Source organism: Stomoxys calcitrans, chromosome 4, assembly GCF_963082655.1.
Source record: "Stomoxys calcitrans chromosome 4, idStoCalc2.1, whole genome shotgun sequence".
Lineage (NCBI taxonomy): Eukaryota > Metazoa > Arthropoda > Insecta > Diptera > Muscidae > Stomoxys > Stomoxys calcitrans.
In genome coordinates, this window is record NC_081555.1 from 24,775,126 (window position 1) to 24,799,729 (window position 24,604).

At 35.5% G+C, this 24,604-nt stretch overlaps 1 protein-coding gene across 1 annotated transcript in view; it reads right to left on the reverse strand.

Moving 5' to 3' along the window:
• LOC106082926 (homeobox protein Hmx) overlaps nucleotides 1-23,238 on the reverse strand; it is a 71,800-nt gene extending 48,562 nt beyond the window's left edge. Inside the window, exon 1 of the mRNA XM_013245686.2 lies at nucleotides 22,280-23,238. Within this exon, the coding sequence (XP_013101140.2) occupies nucleotides 22,280-22,886 (607 nt within the window). The 5' untranslated portion in view covers nucleotides 22,887-23,238. The remainder of the gene's footprint in view (nucleotides 1-22,279) is intronic.
• Nucleotides 23,239-24,604: the final 1,366 nt, after the last annotated feature.

Here is a 24,604-nt window from a genome sequence, read left to right on the forward strand (position 1 = left end):
TGGAATAATGGAATAAGAGAAATAGATAGGATTGAAGAAGAAACTCAAATCGACCCACGCCCTTACCAGATTTCTAATTTAAAACAAAAACCTCAAAAAGCCCAATTCTGTGGGGAATTTTAAGCTCTTTACCTATCCTTAAATAGTTTTCATTCTATGCCCCTAAGTCGGTTTAAGTCTGGTACAATCTATGATGCCAATCGTTGAAACCTTTTTCTCGGAAATTAGGATATGCTCCAAAGTTTCGTCGTCCTCCCAATTTGACCTTGGCTCTTCTGCATAGCCACCAATATCAGAAAGCCATTTTTTTTCGATCAAAGATCACTACCAGATATTAAACGCTATCTAATATTCAGATCGTTTAATGTAGAACATCTGAATTTTCGCCTTCCTGGTGAACCGGCAGATGTCTGTTTCTTCACCATTGGACCTTTTATCTGGTTACATTGGACCTATTACACGGTTCTATTGGACCTATTACAATATTCTTATGTTGAACGTTCTCTCCATTGCATTCAATATATTCAATAAATCATCTTAAGTTCAATTCCCACTTCGTGCCCTTGGCTATTCTGCATAGCCACCAATATCTGAAAGCCATTTAATCACACTTCTGAATGTGGTTCATTAAGTTCCATTTTCGGCCAAAGATCACTACCAGATTTGAAACGCTATCTAATATTCAGATCGTTTTATCTAGAACGTCTGAATCTTTGCCTTCCTGGTGAACCGGCAGATGTCTGTTTCTTCACCATTGGACCTTTTATCTGGTTACATTGGACCTATTACAATATTCTTATGTTGAACGTTCTCCCCATTTGCATTCCATAGATTCAATGAGTCATCCTCAGTTTCCACTTCGAGACTATCGCTCTTCTGCATAACCACCCATAACTGTCAGCCTTCTCATCACACTTCTGAAGATGGTTCTTTCAGTTCAATTTTCTGCCAATGATCACTGCTAGATATTAAACACTATCTAATATTCAGATCGTTTTATCTAGAAAGTCTGAATCTTCGCCTTCTTGGTGAACCTACAGATGTATGTTTCTTCACCATTAGACATATACACGGTTACATTGGACTTATTACACGGTTCCATTAAACCTATTACAATATTCGTATGTTATACTTTTTCCCCATTGCGTTCCATAGATTCAATGAATCATATTGAGTTTAATTCGCACCCCGAGCCTTCTCATCAAACTCCTGAAGGTGGTTCTCTAAGTTGAATTTTCTGCCAAGGATCACTGCCAGATATAAAACACTTTCTAATATTTATATCGTTTTATCTAGAAAGCCTGGATCTTCGTCTTGCTGGAGGGCGCAAATTCTCATCCAATTTGGCTGAAATTTTGCATGAGGTGTTTTGTTATGACTTCCAAAAACTATGCGACGTATGGTCGTAATTGGTCTACAACTTGGTATAGCTGCCATATAAACCGATCTTGAATCATGATTTCTTGCGTCGCTAGATGGCGCAATTTTTTTCCGATTTGGCTGAAAATTTGCATGAGGTGTTTTGTTATGACTTTCAACAACTGTGCTTAGTATGGTGGAAATCAGCACATAACCTGGTATAGCTGCCATATAAACCGATCTTGAATCATGATTTCTTGCGTCGCTAGATGGCGCAATTCTCATCCGACTTGGCAGAAATTTTGTACCACAGCTCCTCCCATGACCTTTAATATACTTGTCCAATATGGTTTAAATCAATCTATAGCCGATCTCCCAATTTTGCTTCTTGAGACCCTACAAGGCGCGCTTATTATCCGTATGGGCCGAAATATTACACAATGACTTCCACTATGGTCTTCAACATTCAACTCACTTATGGTCCCAATCGGACTATCTCTGTTTCCTCAGGATTAACTTTGGTATTACTGACAAATAAGTTTGGGAATTTTTAAAGTAAATTGAAATAAAAAGAAAAAACTTCATAGCCGAGAGAAATGCGTCAACTTAGGGTTAACGTTGAAACCGCTGAAAAATAAATTAGAGAAATAAAGTAAATTGAAATAAAAAGAAAAAATTACCCTACAATATCACAAAAACTAAAAAACCATTAAAAATCTTTGAATGTTGTTTCCCGTCTGTATACCACGAATTCAGACTAAGGCCAAGACCAAGGCACTAAGAGAAGACATAAAGGGCACTGTGGCGCAGAGATTACCACGTCCATTATGGCGCTGAACGCATTGGTCTGAGTCCTGGCGAGAACATAAAAAAATTCAGCGATGGCTATCACCTCACTAATGCTGGCCACATTTTTGAGGTATTCTGCAGTGTGGAACTTTTCTACCAAATGGTATCGCCCTGCGGCTTGTCGTTCGGACTCGGCAATAAAGAGAAGGTCCCATATTATTAAGCTTAAACTTGAATCGGACAGGACTCATTGATATGGGAGAAGTATCCCAGCTGTTCCCTAATAGAATGTTCACAATTTGCATATTTTTGTCAGGGAAGGCGGACATCTGTTAAGGTTATTTTTATAAGGCATTCTCATAATGTTAAGAAATATCAAAAGTGGTGCTGGATTCAGCTTAAGTTATGGATTTCGGTTCACCAAAGTCCAAATCTACTTAATGCTATTGAAAATTTCAATGTGTAAACAGTTGAATTCTTTTCTTTTTCCCTTAAATGATTAAAAATTTTAAAACTTTCAATGCTACCCACCTAGCTATAAACAACCACCCACGATTACACAACGACAATTTGACAAAATATCCTTTTTTCTCTCATACCAATAAAATTCTTTGTAATAGGCAATAAATGCTCAAAATTAGTAGCTAGATTGCGTTTTTAAAAATTTAATGAAATTACATGTTTGTGACAAAATTTATTATACCCACCATAAACAGCCATGCCAACACATACACACATACACTTAAAATCCATTACATTTTAATTGAAAAATAACTAAAACAAATTATCGAGTTGCCATCTCAACTCACAAATAAAAACCAAATATTGGCATATACGAGCACTCATATCTTTATATAGCACATGGGGAGTTTTTAAAGGAAAGCAAAAATGGGGAGTAAAGCGAATAATGGGTGTTGAGGAAATAGATTTCAAGGGTTCACTACATTTTGGCATAATTGCCTGGCAGGAAGTGGCTATAAATGGTGGCACGAAATAAGATATTTTCCTAAAAAAAATTTCTTGTGGCAAAATCTAAACTCAAAAGGTAATTATCTAACGAAAAGAAAAAGATTGTTATCAAAGATTAAGAGATCCAATTGCTCACTTTTACTTTAGGGGTTTTGCCATGGGTATACAAAAGAACATCACTTGGTTAGATTTCTTTTTTTTCGTTTCTTGGGCAAAGGTTGCTTTGGTTGTCTCAAGGTTGTACGAGTATAGGAGTTTAATATAAATTTCAATTTTATTTTTATAACGTAGTTCTTTTTTTTCTTTTTGAGAGAGAGAGAAACTCTTTAGTCATTATTTTCTTAATAATTTTTTAATTAGAAACCGAAACAAAAACCCACACACAATACTTTAATTTTTTTCTTCTACAGTCCGGTGTCAGTCCCTTGGCTAGTTTTTTTTAATACTCACTTGGTTGTTATAAGGTAAATAAATAAACATTTCAAGAGATAATTTGAAAATTGGTTTTCTACAAAAAATAAACAACACAATTTTGAAAAATTTCTTTTTTTATCCACATTGGCGATCACAGGTTGTTTTGCCTTAGCCACTACACTACTGCCACCAGTTAACACTTGAGTTGTTTTGCTGAATGAGCGAACGGCTGACAGTTGTTAAGGTCCTAATTTCTGGTTATGGCTACTTTTTTTCTATGTAGTAGAATGGGATCATTACATTTGCTTGGACAAGATACTTGAGTTTGTCATCATCATCGTTAGCAGATCAACTTATTAGAAATTGTTTCACATGGCCCTTTCCCCCTTTTAGTGGTGGTTGTGGAACACTAAGAACATCAGGTTGCTTGGTGTGTTTGGCTTTCTTCAAGAAAAAGTGCCAAAGAAAAATAGTCAACAAATTGGAAATGTTAACAATTCTAGGAAGTGAGTGCTTCACTTTTGGAGGCTGTTGAGAAATGGTTTTGGGCCACTTGAGGTTTATTTGCTTTGTAATCAGCAGTTTACCATTTTTATGGGAGATTTCCCTATAATCGCTTCTTGCAAGAAGACAATAGACAGAGAAAGACATAAAAAAGAAGAGAATTTCCTTATATAAATATTAAGAAATGTTAGATTTTGATTGCTTTCTTTATTAGATTTATAATGAATTATAGTCCGATTTCTGAAATGCACAACTTTTTATATTATCTCGCAATTATTCAAGTTCAAGATATACCGGGCTGTTTCGGTTGTCAAATTCGCAAAACTCAAAAAATTCCCTAGCGTGTATTTTCCATAACTTTTAAGATTTGGAACCTCTAAAGGTTCCTTTTAGGTTAGGCGGCAGCGTGTTGGTTTGCCGGGGAAGGCCAATGGCCTAGGCAAATTATAGGCATGCGAAGAAAGAATAGGTTCGGCCTCGAACCAGGTGTCTTTGTCAAAAGCCCCTGCTGCCCAGTCGTCTGTCGGCTAGTGGAGCCTGGAGCAGTCGAGGTATCAGAAGCAGACAACATGCTACGGCCTGATACCACCACCGCAACTGGTCGGTCTTTGGAGTCCATTCTAAGCCTACTCCCGGGCTCTAGATCTGCCGCTCCACTGGAAACAGACGCAGGTCATCAACCACCTAATGGATACCTCTATCGCAGCTATCCTTGAGTGACTTTTTTTTTTTTCTTCCAAAAATAATGACCTATTACGAGTTACAGGAAAATTATTGCGGAGCGAAATAACAATTCGTCCGCTCCACTCAACGGTTCAAACCTGAATGTCAGGTTCGCAAAAAATAAGGGAAAGAATATCGTTGGTAGTGCATTTTCGAAAGATGGAGCAGAGCTGTTAATTTCAGCTCTGTTCTTAGAGCTCTAAAGTACATAGAAATAAAAAGAAAAAAAATTTAAAAATTTGTATTTATTAAAACTGAAGAACATTAACACTTTGTGATGTGTAAAGAGGGTTACTTATTTGCCTTTTTCGCCAAAAAGTGAACCATACATGGATTTCTAGGCATAAGTCAGTTTTGAAGTTAGGAGCTAAAATTCAAAAGAAGGGAGAGTTCTCCAAAGTGGAATGTTACCTAACACACTGTTTAACCTCTTTCGTCCTTTTATTTTATTTATCAACGAACTGTTGGATAGGCCGGACGTGCTTTAATTCGTTTCTCAGGAATATCTCTATATCTTGTTATAGGTCCTTTTTTACACGGAAACTTTATTGCCATTTGGGTTAGCTACGTCGCACTGTTTAATCCTTTACTTCTTATTTTATTTTTTATTGAACCTTAGGTTAGCTACATAGCACTGTTTAATCCTTGACTTTTTTATTTCTTATTGAGCCTTTGAGTCGGGTGGACTTGTTTTTAATTCGTTCCGCAGGAATATTTGCATTTTGTAATAGGTACACGAAAAAACCCAATGGCCACTCTGGATAGCTACATTGCACTGTTTAATCTTTGTTTTTCTTTTACTTTATCTTTTATTGAACATTTGAGTGGTGCGGATGTGTTTTTAATTCATTGCGCAGAAATATCTCTGCATCTCGTAACAGTGACTTATTTACACGGAAACTCTACAGCCACTACATCGCAATGATTACTACATTGCACTGTTTAATATTTATTTACTTTTGTTGAAGTATTGAGTGGAGCGGAAAAACCGCAGGAATATCTCTGCATGTCGTAATAGGTCCTTACCTACACGGAAACTTTATTGCCACTTAGGGTATATACATCGCATTGTGTACTCCTTCACTTTCTTTTATTTTATTTTTTTATTGAACCTTAAATGTTTTTAATTTGTTCCGCAGGAATATCTCTGGATTTCGTAATAGGTCCACGTAAAATCTATAGCTACTCTGGGTAGCTACATTGCCCTGTTCAATCTTTGTTTTTCTTTTATTTTATCTTTTATTGAACTGTTGAGTGGAGCGGAGGTTAGCATGTCCGCCTATGACGCTGAACGCCTTGGTTCGAATCTTGGCGAAACCATCAGAAAACATTTTCAACGGTGGTTTTCCCCCTCCTAATGCTGGCAACATTTGTGAGGTACTATGCTATGTAAAACTTCTCTCCAAAGAGGTGTCGCACTGCGGCACGCCGCTCGGACTCGGCTATAAAAAGGAGGCCCCTTATCATTGAGCTTAAACTTGAATCGGACTGCACTCATTGATATGTGTGAAGTTTGTCCCTGTTCCTTAGTGGAATGTTCATGGGTAAAATTTGCAATTTGAGTGGAGCGGACTTGTTTTTAATTCACTTCGCAGATATATCTCTGAATCTCGTACTGAGAATGAATCGCAAATTTCCCATAGGTAAGGTGGAGGTATTAGGCTGCTAGTGAGACCTCGACTAGTGAATTGGTTGCACCAGGTCCCACTACCCGGCAGACGACTGATCTCCAAAGGCTTCTGACGAAGACACCTCGTGCGGATTTTGAGGACAAGATCGATTTAGTCTCATCCATGCATATTGGGTTGCCCAAAAAGGATTTGCGGATTTTTTAAAAGAACGTAAATGCATTTTTAATAAAACTTAGAATGAACTTTAATCAAATATACTTTTTTTACACTTTTTTTCTAAAGCAAGCTAACAGAAGAAAGAATGCAATTACAGAGTCACAAGCTGTGAAAAAATTTGTGATGAAAAATCCGCAATTACTTTCTGGGCAACCCAATAGCTATCATTAAGAACTTCTTTTCTAACGGTTATTCTAAGTAACTACGCAACGTGCCTTCAGCGCTCGCTTTGAAATTTCCTCTAACAGACTCTTTTCGAGGCGTAATTCAATTCTTTCTGGGACATTTTTGGGAGTGTGGAGGTGTCGCTAAACTCAAAAATGGACTTCAGCGAACCATTAGAGCTTCGCAAAAATCAAAAGGGTGAGACAGTCAGTTGTGAGTTCTTCGCGGGGTAGGGCTCGCAAACACGCAGCTGCTAGAGCAATTTCTGACACCACTGTTAGATTGTCTATCCATCAAAACCTTAAATTTCATCTGATAAATGCTGATTGATAACCTGTCTGAAGACGCGTCACCAGAAGCCTCAAGAACAACATACGCGATGCCATTGTTAATATACAGATTAATATGCTTCAAAGAGTGGACACGAATTTCAAAAATCGCCTTAATCAGTGTAAGCGCAATGGGGGTCGCCATTTGCACGATGTCATTTTCCAGACTGCATGAAATAAAATTTGGGATATTGCAAATTAAGGCTTGGTCAAGTTTTAAAAATGATTGGAGAAACAACAAGTGTCCAGCAGCCTTGGGGAAGAGAGCGTTTAGAGCTTTTATAACGGCGTCTGGATGTGTAATGAAACTGATCGTGGCAAGATCATACCAGGAGGATGAGTTCTTGTCAGATATAGATCATGAGGCAAACGCAACAGTTGTGGAGAACTTAAGCCATAACCAGGGCCAGATGTAGGCGAATAAATTTCCTCATTGTAAAAACCCTTTAGTGGTTCTTAATATAGCAGGGCGATTTAACGTTGTTCTTATCCAGGAATCAGAATGTTGTCGCATGCCACCACTAACTATGATAAGCTAACAATAAGTAGGATTAATAATCGCACTATATCTTTGTAGACTCTTTATTGCAAATGTGGTCGCCGGATGGATTATATGAACGAAAAATTATGATTGTCGAAAGCAACACAGGTGCGACTACCAAATTTGTCAAAGTATTTGGTATTTTAAAATCACTTGTATTATGTTATGCCACCACAGTCAGGAAGGAATAATAACCTCAGAAGGAACCCTTTTGACTTCCCAAAATAGATTACCAGAGTGGTCGATCTGAGGCGTAGCGAAGAAATATCTGAACTTGCAAGAAAATATAAACCAAATCTACAATAATCTCGAGGAAAATATTTTTTTAAGTAAATAGAAATAAAAGGAAAAAAATTACAAAATAATGGCCCAGTGTTTATAGAACAGCAGACCGTCCATAGAGCCAAACCGCAGGTTTCAAATGCCGGTGTCGTCTGTAATGGATCACGAAGAAAGTACTTATACAAGCATACCCGTATATAGCGCATAACCGCAGGTTTCGTAGTAGAAGTATTGTGCAAAATTTCTGCCAAATCGAATTAGAATTGCGCTCTATACGGGCTCAAGAAGTAAAATCGTGAGATTGGTTTATATGGGAGCTACATCAGGTTTTTGCAAAATTTCAGCAAAATCTGACAAGAAGTGGGCCTCCTAATGGCCCAAGAAGTGCAGTCGAAAGCTCGGTTTATATGGGAGCTATATCAAAACATGGAGCGATATGCCCCATTTACAATCCCAATCGACCTTCATTAATAGGAAGTAGTTTTAGAAAATTTCAAGCTTTACTCCATCGAAAGTTAGCGTGCTTTCCACATACAGCGGTCAAAAAAAGTATTCATCATTCAATGTTTTTTTTTTAATAAGTCTACAAAAGACAATTGGAATAAAAACATATTAAACTAATGATGCAGTAGTGCTTGTGTGATATATATGTACACAATTTCATTGTTTTTAAAGAAAAAAATAGTATTTATTGGAACAAAAAGGGCCATTTTACAGCTGAACACAAAAAATTAAACAAAAAAAGTATTCATCATTGCAAAAAAACAAAAAAATAAATAACATAATTTAAAAAAATTAATACTTTGTTATTCGACCACCGCGTCTTATAACTTCTTTTAAACGGTTTGACATCGATTGGACTAATTTAGCGGTTATATTTTGGTCTATATTAGTCCATTCCTCCATTATCACCTGTTGCATTTGACTCTTGCTCGAAAAATTGCGCGTTCTCAATTTGCGTTCGAGATGTTCCCAAAGATGTTCAATTGGGTTCAAGTCGGGACTTTGAGGAGGAGTTTTAATGACTTTGGGGCAGTTATACAGCATCCACATCTTGGTATTTAAAGCAGAATGTTTGGGGTCATTATCTTGATAATATTGAAAGTTATTACCAAGCCCAAGTTTTACAGCACTATCTTTTAAATTCCTCTTTAAAATGTCAATGTAATACGTATGATCCATTACTCCATTAATAATTTCAAGATTTCCCGCTCCTGAAGCCGCCATACACCCCCAAACCATTAAACCACCTCCACCATGTTTTACAGTAGCAACTGTGTTTCGTTCTTCAAGCTCTGTATTTGGTTTTCTGTACACTATGACCTTTCCATCGCACCCAAAAAGATTAAACTTGCTCTCGTCTGCAAAAATGACTGTTTTCCAAAATGATTCGGGCTGTTTTACATACATTTTTGCGAAGTTTAGCCTTTTCACTCGGTTTATTTTATTTATAAAGGGCTTCTTACGTGCAGTTCTTCCTCTGTAACTATGCCTTTTGAGTGTATTTCGAATTGTTTGTGTAGTAACTTCCTTCCCTAAATATTCCATAGTGTTTTTACGAAGAATGGTCGCATTTGTCTTCGGAGTTTTCTGAACTTGCCGCACTAGCCAACGCACATCTCCAACTGAAAGTGCTTTTGGTCGACCAGATCTTGGTTTATTGTCAACAGTTTTCGTTTCTGTCCACTTTCTGATGATGGATTGTATAGTAGATCGTGGTCTATTTAATATTTCACTGATAGTTTTTTGAGTTAAACCATTCCTGTGGTGTTTTATTATCAAAACTTTTACCTCATCAGAAACCTCGTTTTGCTTACGACCCATTTTGACAAAAACTATATTTTCAATGAAATTAAATATTTGCTGTCAAGGGCAAAGCCTCCTTTACTAAATAAAACAGAAAAGGGGGATTCCCAAATAATATTTGAATTTGACTTTGATGATAGCACATCAATGATGAATACTTTTTTTGTTCTGTTTTTGGTGTTATTATATAAAATTGCATTTTTTGCGCTAATTAAATTTATTTTTTGAATTTATTTTAAAACATATTACGAAAAATAAACTATTGCATAAAACTGCATTATTTATTTACTTTAAATTTTCTTCAATTACCCAAAATAAGTGAATTTATTATCAATTTTGCTAATGATGAATACTTTTTTTGACCGCTGTACTTAAATAGCCAATAATATATACACTTTATGGGGTCATAGATCAATATTTCGTCAAGTTACAAACGGAATGAAGAAGTTAGTATACCCACATCCAATGGTGGAGGGTGCAATTTTTTTTTTTTGAATTTTCAATTATTTTTAAAAATGTTCCTTTTACCCAAATTGGTCATTTTATTTTAAACCATTGTAAGTCCTTCCTCAATTAATAGAAAAAGGCAAAGTCACAAGACATACTAAAAAAAATCTATGGAATACTTCAAAATTGAAACCCTAAGCTCAACAATGAAGAGGACAAATACCATTTACAGGCCAAATTCACACACAAAATGTTTTTCTTCTCAGTTAATGATAGTTTCGTTTACCCTACTGGTCATAGAAAAAGTGAAAAGTGTGAAAATCGCCCAAAACATATTGGCATTGGGTTTGTTAGGGGTTTGTACCGGTGACATGTGTGCAAATGGGTGATTATTACAAGAATAATATTGACTTTTTCCCTGTTTCTAGTAACCCAAAGCAATTGTTTGTACATTTTAGAAGATGATGATGGTGATGATACCTTTTTATGCTTGGTTTAAGCTAAGAACAGTAGCAATTGCTACTTGAAGTCTAAGAAGCACTTCCACTGGATATTGTGTGGTAAATAATACACAAAATATGCCCATCATGGTGCCGATGTTTTTTTCTGAGCAAATATCCTCTACTTGAAAATGAAAAAGAAAACAGGATAATTCGTTGGAAATTTGGCCAAAATAGAAAACAGAAAGTAAAAGAAAGTGTGAACCTTTTTTTTTTTGGTATTTTGTGGTTTTTGTGGGTAATGCTTGTTAGCCCTCACTTGAGATTGGGCGCAAGAGAGTGTGTTTTAGGTAAACAATAGATAGCGGTGACCTTAGGTTTCTTAACGTTCTTGCTGGCATATTTAGAGTTCTTTCTTCCCCAAACACAATTTTAAGGGTCATATTTGCTTTGCTTTGGTGTAGTGTAGCTGTGAGTATCTAACAACTTTCCTTGATACTCACTTTTCTGTTTTTGGTTATGGAAGGAGGACTAATGTTTACCAAAAGTAAATAGGCAAACGCCTACTTTTTCGCACCTTTTTTGCCACTCTCAGTTTGTGCCATCGGCTTTGAGGGTTTAAGCATGGCATATAGTGTGCAGCATGGATGGCAAGAATGGTTGCTGAAGCATGTTGTTTAAGGTAAACAAATTTGCACCTTTCTTTGTTGGGTAGTTTATGTGTCATTAACATTCTTTAGAGATTTCATGTGTAGTTTGGTTTTTTTTCCTTCTCTCTTACTTCCTTTTGAGGTTTATAGTGGTAAACAAAGGAGATTGTTAAAGAATGGCATTAGACAACGAGGGTTGCTAGATAAGAAGATTCCGAAGAAGGAAGTTGGGAAAGTTTTTTATCTTTGGGAAGAAGGAAGTGATCTACATATACTTTAGGCGAAAGAGGGAGTTTGGAAATATGTTGGCTTTAAAAAGTTTTGATTATGTTTGACACATTTCAATAGTATACTCGGAACTTAGGAACTTTTTTTGATCAATAGTATGAAATTCAATGATAGAAAATTGAACTTCTTGATCGGCAGACATATGAAGCTGGTCTGCTTATAATTTTGTCTGTGTTTGTCATCATTGCCTCAGAAATTGTGCATGGTTTTCGCACTCAACAAAATTTCAGGCAAAAATTACAACAGAGACTGTCCTAATGACCACTTAAAAGTGGAAACGTACACCCTGGTTGGAAGCTCGGAAAAAACTTCTTGATATAGTGTGAAGAGTCCAAAGACACAACATAGAGTTTCTAGTATTAAATCTAATAGAGTGAATTCCGTGTTAGAGGAAGGAACATTATTTTAAGTAATAGGGATGGTATGCTGTACTGTAATAAAGTATTAATCAGTGATCGAATGTGAAAGTGAAAAAGTGGGGAAATGTTCAAACTGGCCTGAAAGTTGCTCTTCAAATTACAGCAGAGTGTATACCCATGATTTTGATAGTGCGAAGACAAATTTGAACAATTTTCTCCAACCCATGGAGCTTATGAAATATCTTCATGATATAAGAAGTCCAAAAATACAAATCAGAACCCCTAAATAAACAGTTATATCAAACAGGTATGCATATATGTTATCGTAGGATCTTCCTTTATATCAAGCAAATTTTGTCAAATGTGCCTTTTATGACATGTCCCTGTGTGAGCGAAGAAATTCAAAGTCTTTAAAAGGTTACAACATTTTAACAAGCTACGCGATTGTAGCGTAGCTTATTATGTTACACGGATAGCGCCCAGATATCATTATGATACCGTGGATAATATATTTTTAAAGTAAATAGAAATGAAAAGAAAAAAATCTGCATTATTCCTTGGCTTCGATAGTCACATGGAATGTACTTATACCAATGTTCTTTTCTTCCATCATAGTGACCAGATAACTTATGATAACGGGGAGAATAGATTTTTAAAGTAAATAGAAATAAAAAGAAAAAAATCACAATAAGAATCTCCGAGTGCAAACCGCAGTTCTAGAAACTAACGTTTTGCAGACATTGCTAGCATGGGGGCCGTTCTGGGCGTAGGGGATAATTCTCTCACATCAATGAGTGCAGTCCGATTAAAGTTTGAGCTCACTTAGACCGCATAACCACTGTATGGAAGCTACCTTGGTGCAGAGGTTAGCATGACCGCCTATGACGCCGATCGCCGAGGTTCAAATCCCGGTGTGAACATGGGGAAAATTTTTTCAGCGGTGGTTATTCACAAGTGGAGGCTAGGTTTGTAAGTCATCCAGCCATAAAAAAACTTCTCTAATAAGTGGTGTCGCTAAGCGGCACGTCGTTCGGACTCGGCATTAAAAGCAGGCCCCATATCATTGAGCTTAAACTTGAATAGGACTGCACTCATACAGGGTGGCTGATGAAAGCCGCTACCAAAAAAAAATGTAATAACTTTTTTTCTATTTAATAATAATAATTTAATAATTAATTTAATTAATTAATTAATTAATTTAATTAATAATAATTTAATAATTAATTTAATAATTTAATTTAACATGAATAAAAGAAAAATGTATTCCATACACCGAAAAAAAAATGTAGCAATATTCATCATTGTAGCAATATTCATCAGCCACCCTGTACATATGTGATAATATTGCACCTGTCTTAATGGAAAATTCATGAGCAAATTTGCAATTTTTGCAAAGCGAATCCAATTCTTAAGAGATTTTACATGGCTGGAGACCTCATAAATGTCGTCATCATCAGTAAAGGAATAAACTGCGCCGAACATTTCTTCTATTGCTCTCGGCGACGGAGACTACTCAAACTAATAAAAATATCGGGGATTGAGGTGATAGGGCTCTATTTTTTTAAGATTTGTCTACTTAGCCCATCTAAACCAGCGTTTGAAAATGCCAGCATGTGAATCAACCAGCCAGCCATTTAGTCTTCCCTCGGCCTTTATCTATTTTCTATGTCTGTCTTTCCGAGAGCTACGCAACAGAATTGCTTACTGCCCTTAGCCATTGTGTATATTCCATGTCTGCCTGCCCGTCTGTCTAAGAGTTATGACTTAGAATTGCTTGCTGCCTTATGTTGAGTTTGCCTTTTCTTGAGGTTTTAGTCTATTGTTCACATATTGTCTTGGTTTATCATCTATTAGTTCCCTGCTAGCTCTTGGCTTAAGATCTCAGACAATAGGTGTTAAGTCCGGACATCCTATTTTTCTATGTTTCATACCTTTCATTTATCTTTTGCCCCTTGTATTATCCATTCATCAACTCATCAGGTATACAATTACCACATTATTATGTTTGTTTTCAACTTTCTAACCATAATTTGATTACTTTATGACTATTGTGTGTGATGTTTTGCTTTGCTGGCCTACTGCAACAATACCATTTGCTGCTTCTTGCTCTTTATTTTGGCCTAATAGGCTGAAAAAAAAAACTTTCTCTTATTGTTGTTGTGGCAAAGGAAATTTCAAATTAGATTATAATGATCAAGTTGATTTCAATTAATGGCAAATTATGCGGTTCTGATGAGCAAATTGGAGAGAGAAATTTGAGAAGGAATTTAAAAAATCAGGAAAAGAGGTATGAAATTAAAAAAAAAAAAATACGCAGATGAAAAATTTTCCAAAAAGTTTGGCCCGGTCGTGGGTTCGATTTCCACCGGTGTTTGGTCGGTCATTACTGTGGTATCACAATGGGCTTAAAAGGTCAACGTGATTTTGTTAAAAAAATAGACTTCCACTCAAACCATACCTAACCTTTATTTAAAGCCAGGTATTGAAAGTCCTAGGAGGACATGAAAACCTATGTGCCATGGAGGCCTGCCCTAGTAATCATGTATTTACCACCACATATTTTATATTTAGACCTTAGATCGAGGTCTTGGGTTCTATTCCCATCAGAGGCTTTGATCTGTTGCTACTGTAGTATCACAATTAACTACAATTTGCCTAAGTGAGCAAAAAACAGACTACCTCTATTACCTTACCAAAGCTCAATTCTAGGTTATTGCCTTATAGAGGGAAAAAGCGGCATCATTCAATAGAAAACTCTCGCAAAGCATTGCCTTGCTTTAATTATTATTTTTTGATCTTAATTTATTTATTTAATTTAATTTCTTTCTTTTCAGATATCAATGCAGGAAGCCACATTTAAGTAAAAAGAAATAAAAAGAAAAAATATAAAAATATTTGGAATTTGGTATCAATTTTGGTTTCAAAATAACTAAAATGTAAGAAAAGAAGGAAAATCTCAAGACACCCTACATAACACTTGAATCTTTTTTTGATACTTTGTTAATGGTCACCAAATTGGTCTACCCAAAATATGAGGGGTCGTGAATTCGATTTCGATCAAAGGAAGCAATTTGTCACAAATCTTATAAAAATTATTTATAGACAATAAAGGTTTAGGTCTGTCTGTCGCTTCTGTGATATCACAATAGGCAAAAAGTTGTCCAAGTGGGTCAAAGTTAAAGATTTTCACCATTATTTTGGTTAGCTTAATTTGGGTTGCCTGTAGGCAGATCTTATTTAGACATACTTAGCCAATTTTTGCCCAATGTGATACCACATCAAAGACAGACCAAACCCTTTGCGATGGAATTCAATCCAGGACCGCGACTATTGTCTAAGCTAGAAAATTTTTATGAACATTGCGAACTACTTAAGTTTTGGGTATCATTTTAATCAAACCTAAAACGGAAATGATATGAACAAAGTTTCCGATTATTTCCTTTATGGCATATTCTTGGTAATCTTATTTAGTTTAAAATTAATTCTTTCCTTCATCTTCATTTCTCTAAAATAGACAAATAGCTATTTGTCATTAATTCTTTCTACAACATTTCTTTCTCTGCACTTTCCCCCTTTCATTCTCATGCCTTAACATGTGTTGGTGTATACTTTAATAAAAACATCAACACCTTTTTCTTTTTTTCTTATCAAAATCCCTGCTACCCCTATTCGATTAAGGTTCACACCTCTAGTGCGTATAACCCATATTTATGTGTGTTTAGTGCTAATTTTATATAAAAAATATTTGTCCTCCATGATGGATGAATGAATGGTTGAATGGACGGTATGGCTGTGTATGCTTGAAAATGGAAAAGGGTTAAAAAAGGGTTGTGGTTAATTGGGACGTTTGTATAGATGTATTGGTTTATTTATATGACAAATTCGTAACCAAATACCCGTAGAGGCCTAAAACTTAAAACTACCGTAAATAACATATGGATAATAATGAGGTTGTCATGTGGAAGCGCTTCAATGACAGCGGTTATGTGTTAACCAAAAACAGACAAAAATAATAATAAACTATAAGGAAATTGTTACGCTAATGGCTTTTGGCATATCTTTTAATGAAAGTGAATAAAAGTGTATAATTTGGTTTGGTAATTGTTATGTGATCTAGTTTTAAGGTACGGCCTATGAAATTGTTTGTAGAGGAACTTTTATTCAATATTTAGTTTTTATGGGAAATTTTGTCAAAATAGGGTTTGCTTTTATGCCAAATTTTTGTAAAAAGATTTTTACAAAATTGTATTTTTATAGGAAAATTTTAAAGCTTTATTTTTGTAGAAAAGTTGGTCACAATTTTGCTTTTATAAAAAATTTTGTCAAATTCCTTAGTAATTAAAATTTTGTTTTTATAGAATATTTTGTCAAAACTTTGTTTTTTTAGAAATTTTTGTCAAAATATTGTTCCTATAGAACATTTAGTCAAAACATTCTTGTTGTTAGAAAATTTTGTCAAAACCTTTGGTAGATAATTTTGTGAAAAATTTCTTTTAATAGATTTTTTTAAATTTTGTTTTTAGAAAATGTTGTAAAAAATTTCATTTTATTGAAAATTGTGTAAAAATTTAATTTTTATTGAAAATTTTATTTGAATAGAAATCATTGAATATGATATCGAGCTGCAAGAGCGCAAAAAACAAAAAATTATTTAGATAAAAAAATTTTGTTTTTGTAGAAAACTTTGATTTTTTTTAAAAAAAAAATTCAAAATTTTATTTTATATTAAATTTTGTTTTAATAAAGAATGTAGCAAATTTTAGTTTTTGTAGAAAATTTTGTCGAAATTTTATTTTAATAGAAAATTTTGTCAAAAATTTTTTTGTAGAAAATTTTCACAAAATTTTTATAGAAAATTTTTATTTTTATAGGAAAGTTGATCAATTTTTTTTCTTTAATAAAAAGTTTACAAAATTGGTTTTTATAAGAAATTTTTCGATTTTTTTTAACATTTTACCTCATTTTGTTTCTCATTTCTTTGCTATATCGCCATATTTTGCCTTTATTTCCTGCCTCTCTCCACTGTTTTTGTTTTTTTTTGTGGCTGCCTTTTTCTAACCGCCATCATGCATGATTTTCAATGCATAAGGCTTATTAGAGTTGCCACTTGGTTGGCTCTTATTCATAAAATGTGAAATTCTTAGCATGATAATAAAACATCGACACAACCAGCACAGACACACACAATTGCACTCACCATAGGTATTCAGTCATTCACATAAGACAATATTATGTATTCATAAGCTTTATAAGCTTATTTTCTTTCAGGCAGCCAAGCAGCCAGCCAGGCAGTCATTCAGTCATTGTTTCTTTGCAACAATACCAAAAGGCGAAATAACAACGGCAACAGTGTCTTTCACGTGCAACAGAATTTCTTTTGAGCAAACGAAAAAGATGGGTAGGCTTATGGGACACATGGTCAGGGGGACAAAGGGAACCGGTCTTTGCCCCCTACCATTAGCCTCCCTCAGCCTCTTGAATTGCAAGACATTTTTCTGTTACAAAGCTAAGTGGCTGCTGGTAGGCTTTCCTAGGTTTTGCCACCCAATAACACAAAAACCCTGTGTGTGGTCTTCCCCCCTAATCTTTAAAATGTTGCATATGAAGTGTTGCATCTTAGATAGCTAAGTTAGCCCACTTGTAAGAACACATACATTAACATACATATATATATGAGGTGAGGTGAGCGGTGGGAGGGGGGATTTTGAGGTGCACTTGGAAAAAATATATGATTGATAATAAAAAAAGTTAAGAAATTTCAGTCATATTAAGTGAGAAAGACCATTTGGTGTTCAATTGGCAGTTGATAGGGTTAAGAGGTAGTAGGTAAGACTCCTGGGGGGCCAACTTGACAGCGGTGGTTTAGTTTCAAGTCCCATTTCCGTGTTGACCATATCAAGGGTTTCAGTACTACAAGTACTGTTACAGTTCAGTTTTTGCTAGCTGCATAGATTTCTTGGTTTTTAAAGTACTGTTACAGTTCAGTTTTTGCTAGCTGCATAGATTTCTTGGTTTTTAAAACCCTTCACTATTTTTCTCAGTGTATATACAATTAGTAAGTATATTTCTTTGTGGTTTCTCTTGGGGAATATATGTTTATTGTTTAAATACTTTCATACTATGTAAGCTTGGCATATTCTTTCTTTTCTTTTTCTTCTTTTACCTCAGCTGACATTGAATGGAGTGGTGACTGGCGCCCCTCTTCTTATCCTAAAGTTACCTTTTCATTGCCTTCCATTATGTTTTTGTATCAATGTGTGTGTGTGTGTGCGGGAGAGTGTTCGGCTTAGTCTATGTGTTTCATTTCCTTTTGTGCTCGGTTCAAGTACACCCAATGGATGGGTTAAAAAATGTCTAAGAGTTGCAAAATATAGCAAAAAAAGAGGCAACTGCAACGTCTTGAAGTATAGCAAGAGCATCGTGTGAAATGCACTAATTAGCTTGAGATCCACTTGCGAGTGCTAATAATGGGCGGGGGGTAAGTCTAAGAATTGTAGTTGAAATTTTGTTGAGGAAATAAATGTTTGAGAAACATAAAGGGGGAAATATAAATAAACATTTTTTCAAAGAAGATTTTTAAGAGTTGCCAGAACTTGGTTGAGCATGCCAATTACTCTCACCTACACAGCTAAATCACCTGTGAGAGAATCGTGAGTGACCGTTGCGAGAGTAAATAAACATTCTATAAGTCCACTCTCACAGAATTGTAACGGAATTAGAGAAACGCAGAGTTACATGGCATGTTGTGTTTTTTTGTTGTAGTCGCTGATGGGGGATCGAGTAACATGTTGTGATTACAGAAGAATTCGTTTAATAAATTCACCTCAATTTAAAGTCAATAAACACCAAACCCTGCAAACATTTGGGAGTGAATTTCTCACTACTCGCTGAATTGTCACTTTTTCGATTCTTTTGTAAGATAGTTTGTAGATATTGCATGATTTAAATTTGCATTCATGTTTCGCTAATTAGTTTCACATTATTTACTGCAATCGGTACAAACTTAAAAATAGATTTTTTGTTCTTGCTTGTGATGCTAACTAAAAAAAACTAGACACATGAAATTGTAAACAGTAGAAGCTCGATTATCTGGACTTCTATTAACTGCTAACATCTGTTAATCGGAATTCTTTGCCTTTGGTTCGAATTTCTATTAAATGTGGTTTACCTTTATTATCAGTGTACAAAAATGCTTCCCTATTTACAGTGCTTATCTCTATTATCCGTCATTTTTTACTGTAAAATTCCGGGACTCCCTTAATCAGTAATTGAAAGTTGACTGGTCAAGGTGCTTGTTCGAAAATGGAAAAGAAAAAAAAAACACATAAAGAAAAAACCTCAATTAACCGAGTTTTCGGGTTTCCATGTTAAGCTCGTTCCCGAGCAAGCCTGATATTCGAGGTTCAACTGTATTTACTTAGCTTTCTGTAATCCAGTAAGGTGTGTAGCCCAGAGGGACAGCATACGCCTCGATATCGTGGGATTGGCTGTTCAAATCCCAGTCGACAAGAATCATTGCATGCGAAAAATAAGCTTGATCAGAAATAGAAATAAACCGGAAAGGGAAATCAAAATAATCTTCACCCTAACAGACCGAAAATCTTGAAAGATAAGGAATTTACTGTTTTTAATGACGCACATAATCGAATTTTAAACTTTGTTTGGTCCTAATTTAGTTTCTCGTGGGTATATATCGCCAAGTGACATGTTTTTCCTGTACCAAGACATTAACTGGACTAAAAAGCGATATCGCATGCTATTGTTTTCAACTTCATTGTGTGTAACGATTTAGTGATTCGCTCGTTAGAAAATGTTTGCAAGATTCTCGATTGTACATTTTAATCCGGATAAGGTTAGGTTAGGTTTAAGTGGCAGTGTGCCATCAGACTCACTTAGACGTTTTCCATTGTGATACCACGGGAACAGAAGAGGGAAGATGCCATCCAGATCCAGATCCAGATCCAGCGAATGCGAATGTTTACATCCGCTTAATCAGACAGGTTCCAAAAGAAATGAGAACCTAAAGTGGAACTCCTTCTTACTGGATAAGAGAAATGCTACAAATGGGCCTGTTTTGTTCCAATTATCCCTAGTTTTCAGTTACTCATAGTTCGGATAAAAGTAATTCTTTTTCTGTTAAATGATAATGATTCAGTTAAATTCTAACTTCAGTGTATAAAAGAGAGCAGGATACAATTAATAGCGAAATAAATGCTATTATTTTTTTTATTATACCCACCATCGTTTGGAACACATCGAAATATCCATTTCCGATCCTATAAAGTATACATATTCTTGATCGTCGTAAAAATCTAAGACTAAGTCTGTCCGTCTGTCTGTTGGAATCATGCTATCGTCTTTAAAAATAGAGATATTGAGCTGAAACTTTGCACAGATTCTTTTTTTTTCCCATAAGCAGTTTAAGCTCGAAGATGGACTATATCATCATACAGCCCCCTTATAGACCGATCCGCCGAGTTATATTTATTATCCGATTTTGCTGAAATTTGGGTCAGTGAGTTGTGTTAGTTCAGTCGACCATATAGACCGATCTCTCGATATAAGGTTTTGGGCCCATAAAAGGCACATTTATTGTCCGATTTTGAAAAAATTTGGGACAGTGAGTTGTGTTAGGCCCTTCAATAGTCTTCTTCAAATTGGCTCAGTTCGGTCTAGATTTGGATATAGCTGCCATATATACCGATCTCTCGATATAAGGTTTTGGGCCCATAAAGGCGCATTTATGGTCCAATTTTGAAAAAATTTGGGACAGTGAGTTGTGTTAAGCCCTTCAATAGTCTTCTTCAAATTGGCTCAGATCGGTCTAGATTTGGATATAGCTGCCATATAGACCGATCTCTCGATATAAGGTTTTGGGCCCATAAAAGGCACATTTATTGTCCGATTTTGCCGAAATTTGGTACAGTGAGTTGTGTTAGGCCCTCCAATATTCTTCTTCAATTTGGCTCAGATCGGTCAAGATTTGGATATAGCTGCCATATAGACCGATCTCTCGATATAAGGTTTTGGGCCCATAAAAGGCACAATTATTGTCCGATTTGCCCAAAATTTGGGACAGTGAGTTGTGTTAGGCCCTTCGACATCACTCTTCAATTTGGCTCAGATCGGTCCAGATTTGGATACAGCTACCATTTACACCAATCTCTCGATTTAAAGTCTTGGCCCCATAAAAGGCGAATTTATAATCCGATTTCGCTGATATTTGACACAGTGACTTATGTTAGGCTTTTTTTTTCTATATTTGGATATGGCTACTAAAAATACCAATATTTTGTTCTATAAAATTGAACACTACTTAACAGACCACTCAATACCCGTATCGAATTTGGTCCAAATCGGACCATATTTCGATAAAGCTGCTATGGGGGCATAAATTATGCATTTTTCCCCGGATTATGACGAAAGGTGGTTGACATATATACCCAGGAGGTGGGTATTCAAAGTTCGCCAGGGCAAAACTTAACGCCTTTTTACTTGTTAAAATTTTTTTAAACCTTTTTGTTTACTTTTTAAATAAAAAATCCCCGATTTCAGTTTCACAAATGTTGGAAGAATTAGTGAGATGAGGACCACCGATGAAAAATTTTTCTGATGTTCTTTTCATAGGCGTCAGATACGGATATGCAAACCTCTGCGCCACCACAGTGGCAAAAGAGTTGAATGTTGGCAAAATTGATTTTTTTTTTTTTGGACGAACATTATTTCGTCTTTAGCCCATTTACAGCTTAAGTCCCTATTTAAGGGGTTACCAGCATTTTAAGTTTAGACATCAAATTTTCAATGGAACTTTGACAAAAATTTGGATTTTTTCCCACTTTATTGTATAAATCTTTGAAAAGTCATTTTCGAAGATTAAGCGCTCATTTAAGAAGTAACCAAAATTTCAACTTTATAACAAGCATTTTCAAAGTTTCTACTTTTTGCAGAGGTCTTGATATATAAATTAATTATTGATTAAAAGACTCCCCCGTAAGACTGTGTAAAGCATTTGAAGCGTGGAGAAATTCGATTGGTCAAGAATTTTTTTCAAGTCATTTTATATACAAATCGGGATTTTTGAAGGAAAATGGATTTCTCCTTGCATAACAAATTTTGCAAACAAATTTTCAAAAAAAATCTTTGATTTTTTTATTTTAATGGTTTGTATGAAACAATAAAAAAAAACTAAACGGACAGATAGCTCTAAGTTTTACCTTCATCATTATATTTTACACCTAAAACTGGTGTCAATAGTTTGGAGTTTAAAACCCTGGCCGATTTTGCTGGTATTTAGGCCTTTTCAACTCTCTACAAAACTCTTCACATTTCACAAAATTTTTGGTTGAAAAAATTCTATTTCCACTTACCCGCAAATTGTGTGCCAAAATGTTGCTGAAAATGTCCCCGAAATTCATGCGGTGTACTAAAACCCGGCGGCAGAAATCCCCTTAGATAAGCTGCTGCCGCCAAAGTGGTCATATGATGATGATGGGCGGCCACATTCAAGGGTCCAGCATGATCACCATAACCGGCGGCTGCATAAAAATTGGCCGGATTAAAAACAGGTAATTGCACATGAGCTGCTGCAGCGGCTGCCGCAGCAGCAGCCGATAGACGTGTCACATCCGGAGATATGGAGCGTGAGTCGCGATGTCGACCCGGTGTTGTTGAGGAGGCAGGTGAGATGGGTGCGTTATTGCAATCGTTGGGTGTATGGGCCGGTGGCGGTGATGAGGTGGACAAACGTTGCTGCTGGGCGGCCATATGTTGTTGGGAACTATTGCTGCCCGAGCTGGAGTTGTGAGTTGAGGGGGGCGGTGTGGTGACGACAGGTGGCAAGGCAGCAGCGGCGGGATGCTGGTGCAAGTGTACGGGATGTGGATAACCGGCGGCAGCAGCCGCAGCAGCTGAACCAACTCCTAGACCAAGAATTTCCTGTATGGCAAAAGGAGTACGCATTTTGGTGGCTTGCATAGTTATGGGTAAAGAAATTTTGCCGACGGCAAAATGTTTTTGTTTTACGCTGTCCTTTTTTTTAAAGGTGTGTTAAAAATTTCCCTGGGCGGTTTACAAACAATAGTCCAGAGTTTGCAGAAAGCCAAATGAAGTTATAAAAACATGTTTAAGAATTTTTTAGATTTTTTTTTTTAATTTTTCACTTTTTGGTAGTAGAATTTTGGGAAAACAAGGTATTGAATTTTTAATAGTTTTTTATATAAATTTGTTGTTTTTATTTATTTTTTAAAATTTTTTATTGAATTTAATGGTAAATCTTCAGTTTGTGGTTTTGGTTTTGCCTGGCTTAAGGCTGTTAAACTGCTTAAAGATTAAGCTTATTATTAGGCTTAGTTTTTTTTATTTATTAAAACTTTCGTTAATTTAAGCTTTTTTTATTTATTTCCGTAATAGAATTTTGTTTTTCATTTAACACTTTTGGTCTTACACTTTTATTTTGTTCTTACAAAAAATTGTTTTCCTAATGATATTGCACTGAACTATTTTTTTAAGTTCTTTTTTTGTTTTAACTGTTTATTTATTTTTTCTGTATTTTTTTTTAAATATGTTATTTTGTTTAAAAAAATCCGTTTTATTTTAGGTTTTTTTTTATTACTTTGCACGTGTTTTTCGTTATGCAGGTGATTTGATTTCTTTTGTGGTTTTTTTGCTATCAAAGTTCCGTTTTTGATTTTGACACTTGATTCATGCCAGTGGGGGGTTTTGTGTTTTTCTTTTTGCGTTGACTAACGTTAACGTCATCGGGGTATTTCACATCGCAACACGGACAACGTTTATTGTGCTCAAAGTACCAAAATGAACTGAATGGTTAAATCTGAACAGAGCTCGCAAAAAGAGTAGCCATGAGATATGACAATCCCTTGTGCTGCCCAGCATACACAATAAGCGCCATATTTACCCTTAACACTCATTTCATAAAGAGTGAAGGTGATAGCTGCTGAGGAATATAAAGCAAGCCATTTCATTTTAGCTAAGGTTTAATAAGAAAATATAAAAGAGGGGTATTTCTAATTGCTCTAGAGAAGCAGCATTCCAATCAGATAACCAACAGAAATATCTGTTAGATATTGTACCTTAAACTGTTTTGTATGCTTCAGAAATTCTAGTTGGCTTTGGTTAAGGGGAAATTCCTTTTAGCTAAGAAATACTCTGTCTCATTCTGTCATCTATTAGAGTAGTATACCCTCTCTCTCTCTCTCTTTCATTTCTTATAAAAAGAAATCCAAGATAAAGTCTCTCCATTTCCCCTGCTCTTATTCCAATGAAAACAATTTGACTTTTTATCTTTTGCTGCCAGATGAAGTAGAAACATTTCTGCTTCTTCTTGTTCTTTTCACCTTTGTGTATTTTGTTCAGTGTGTATGTGTGTGTCCATGTATGTGGATTTCTGTACTGTCTTGCTGTTGTTGCATTAATTTCATTTAGCCCATTTTGATTTAACGTTTACTCAATTACATTCCCAGTGTGTGGGGAGAGAGAGAGCTACAGAGAGAAAGAGAGAGAGAGAGTAAGTTAGAAAGAGATCCCTCTTCAAGTGTATGGAAGCTGGCTTTTGCTTTGGCTTCAGCTAAACTTTATTTGCTCAATATTCATCCGTTAATACAACAACCATCGAATTAAGACGGCTAACTGTCTGGCTCTTTGGCCGCCGTTAATTTTGCCTTTTTTATTCTTCT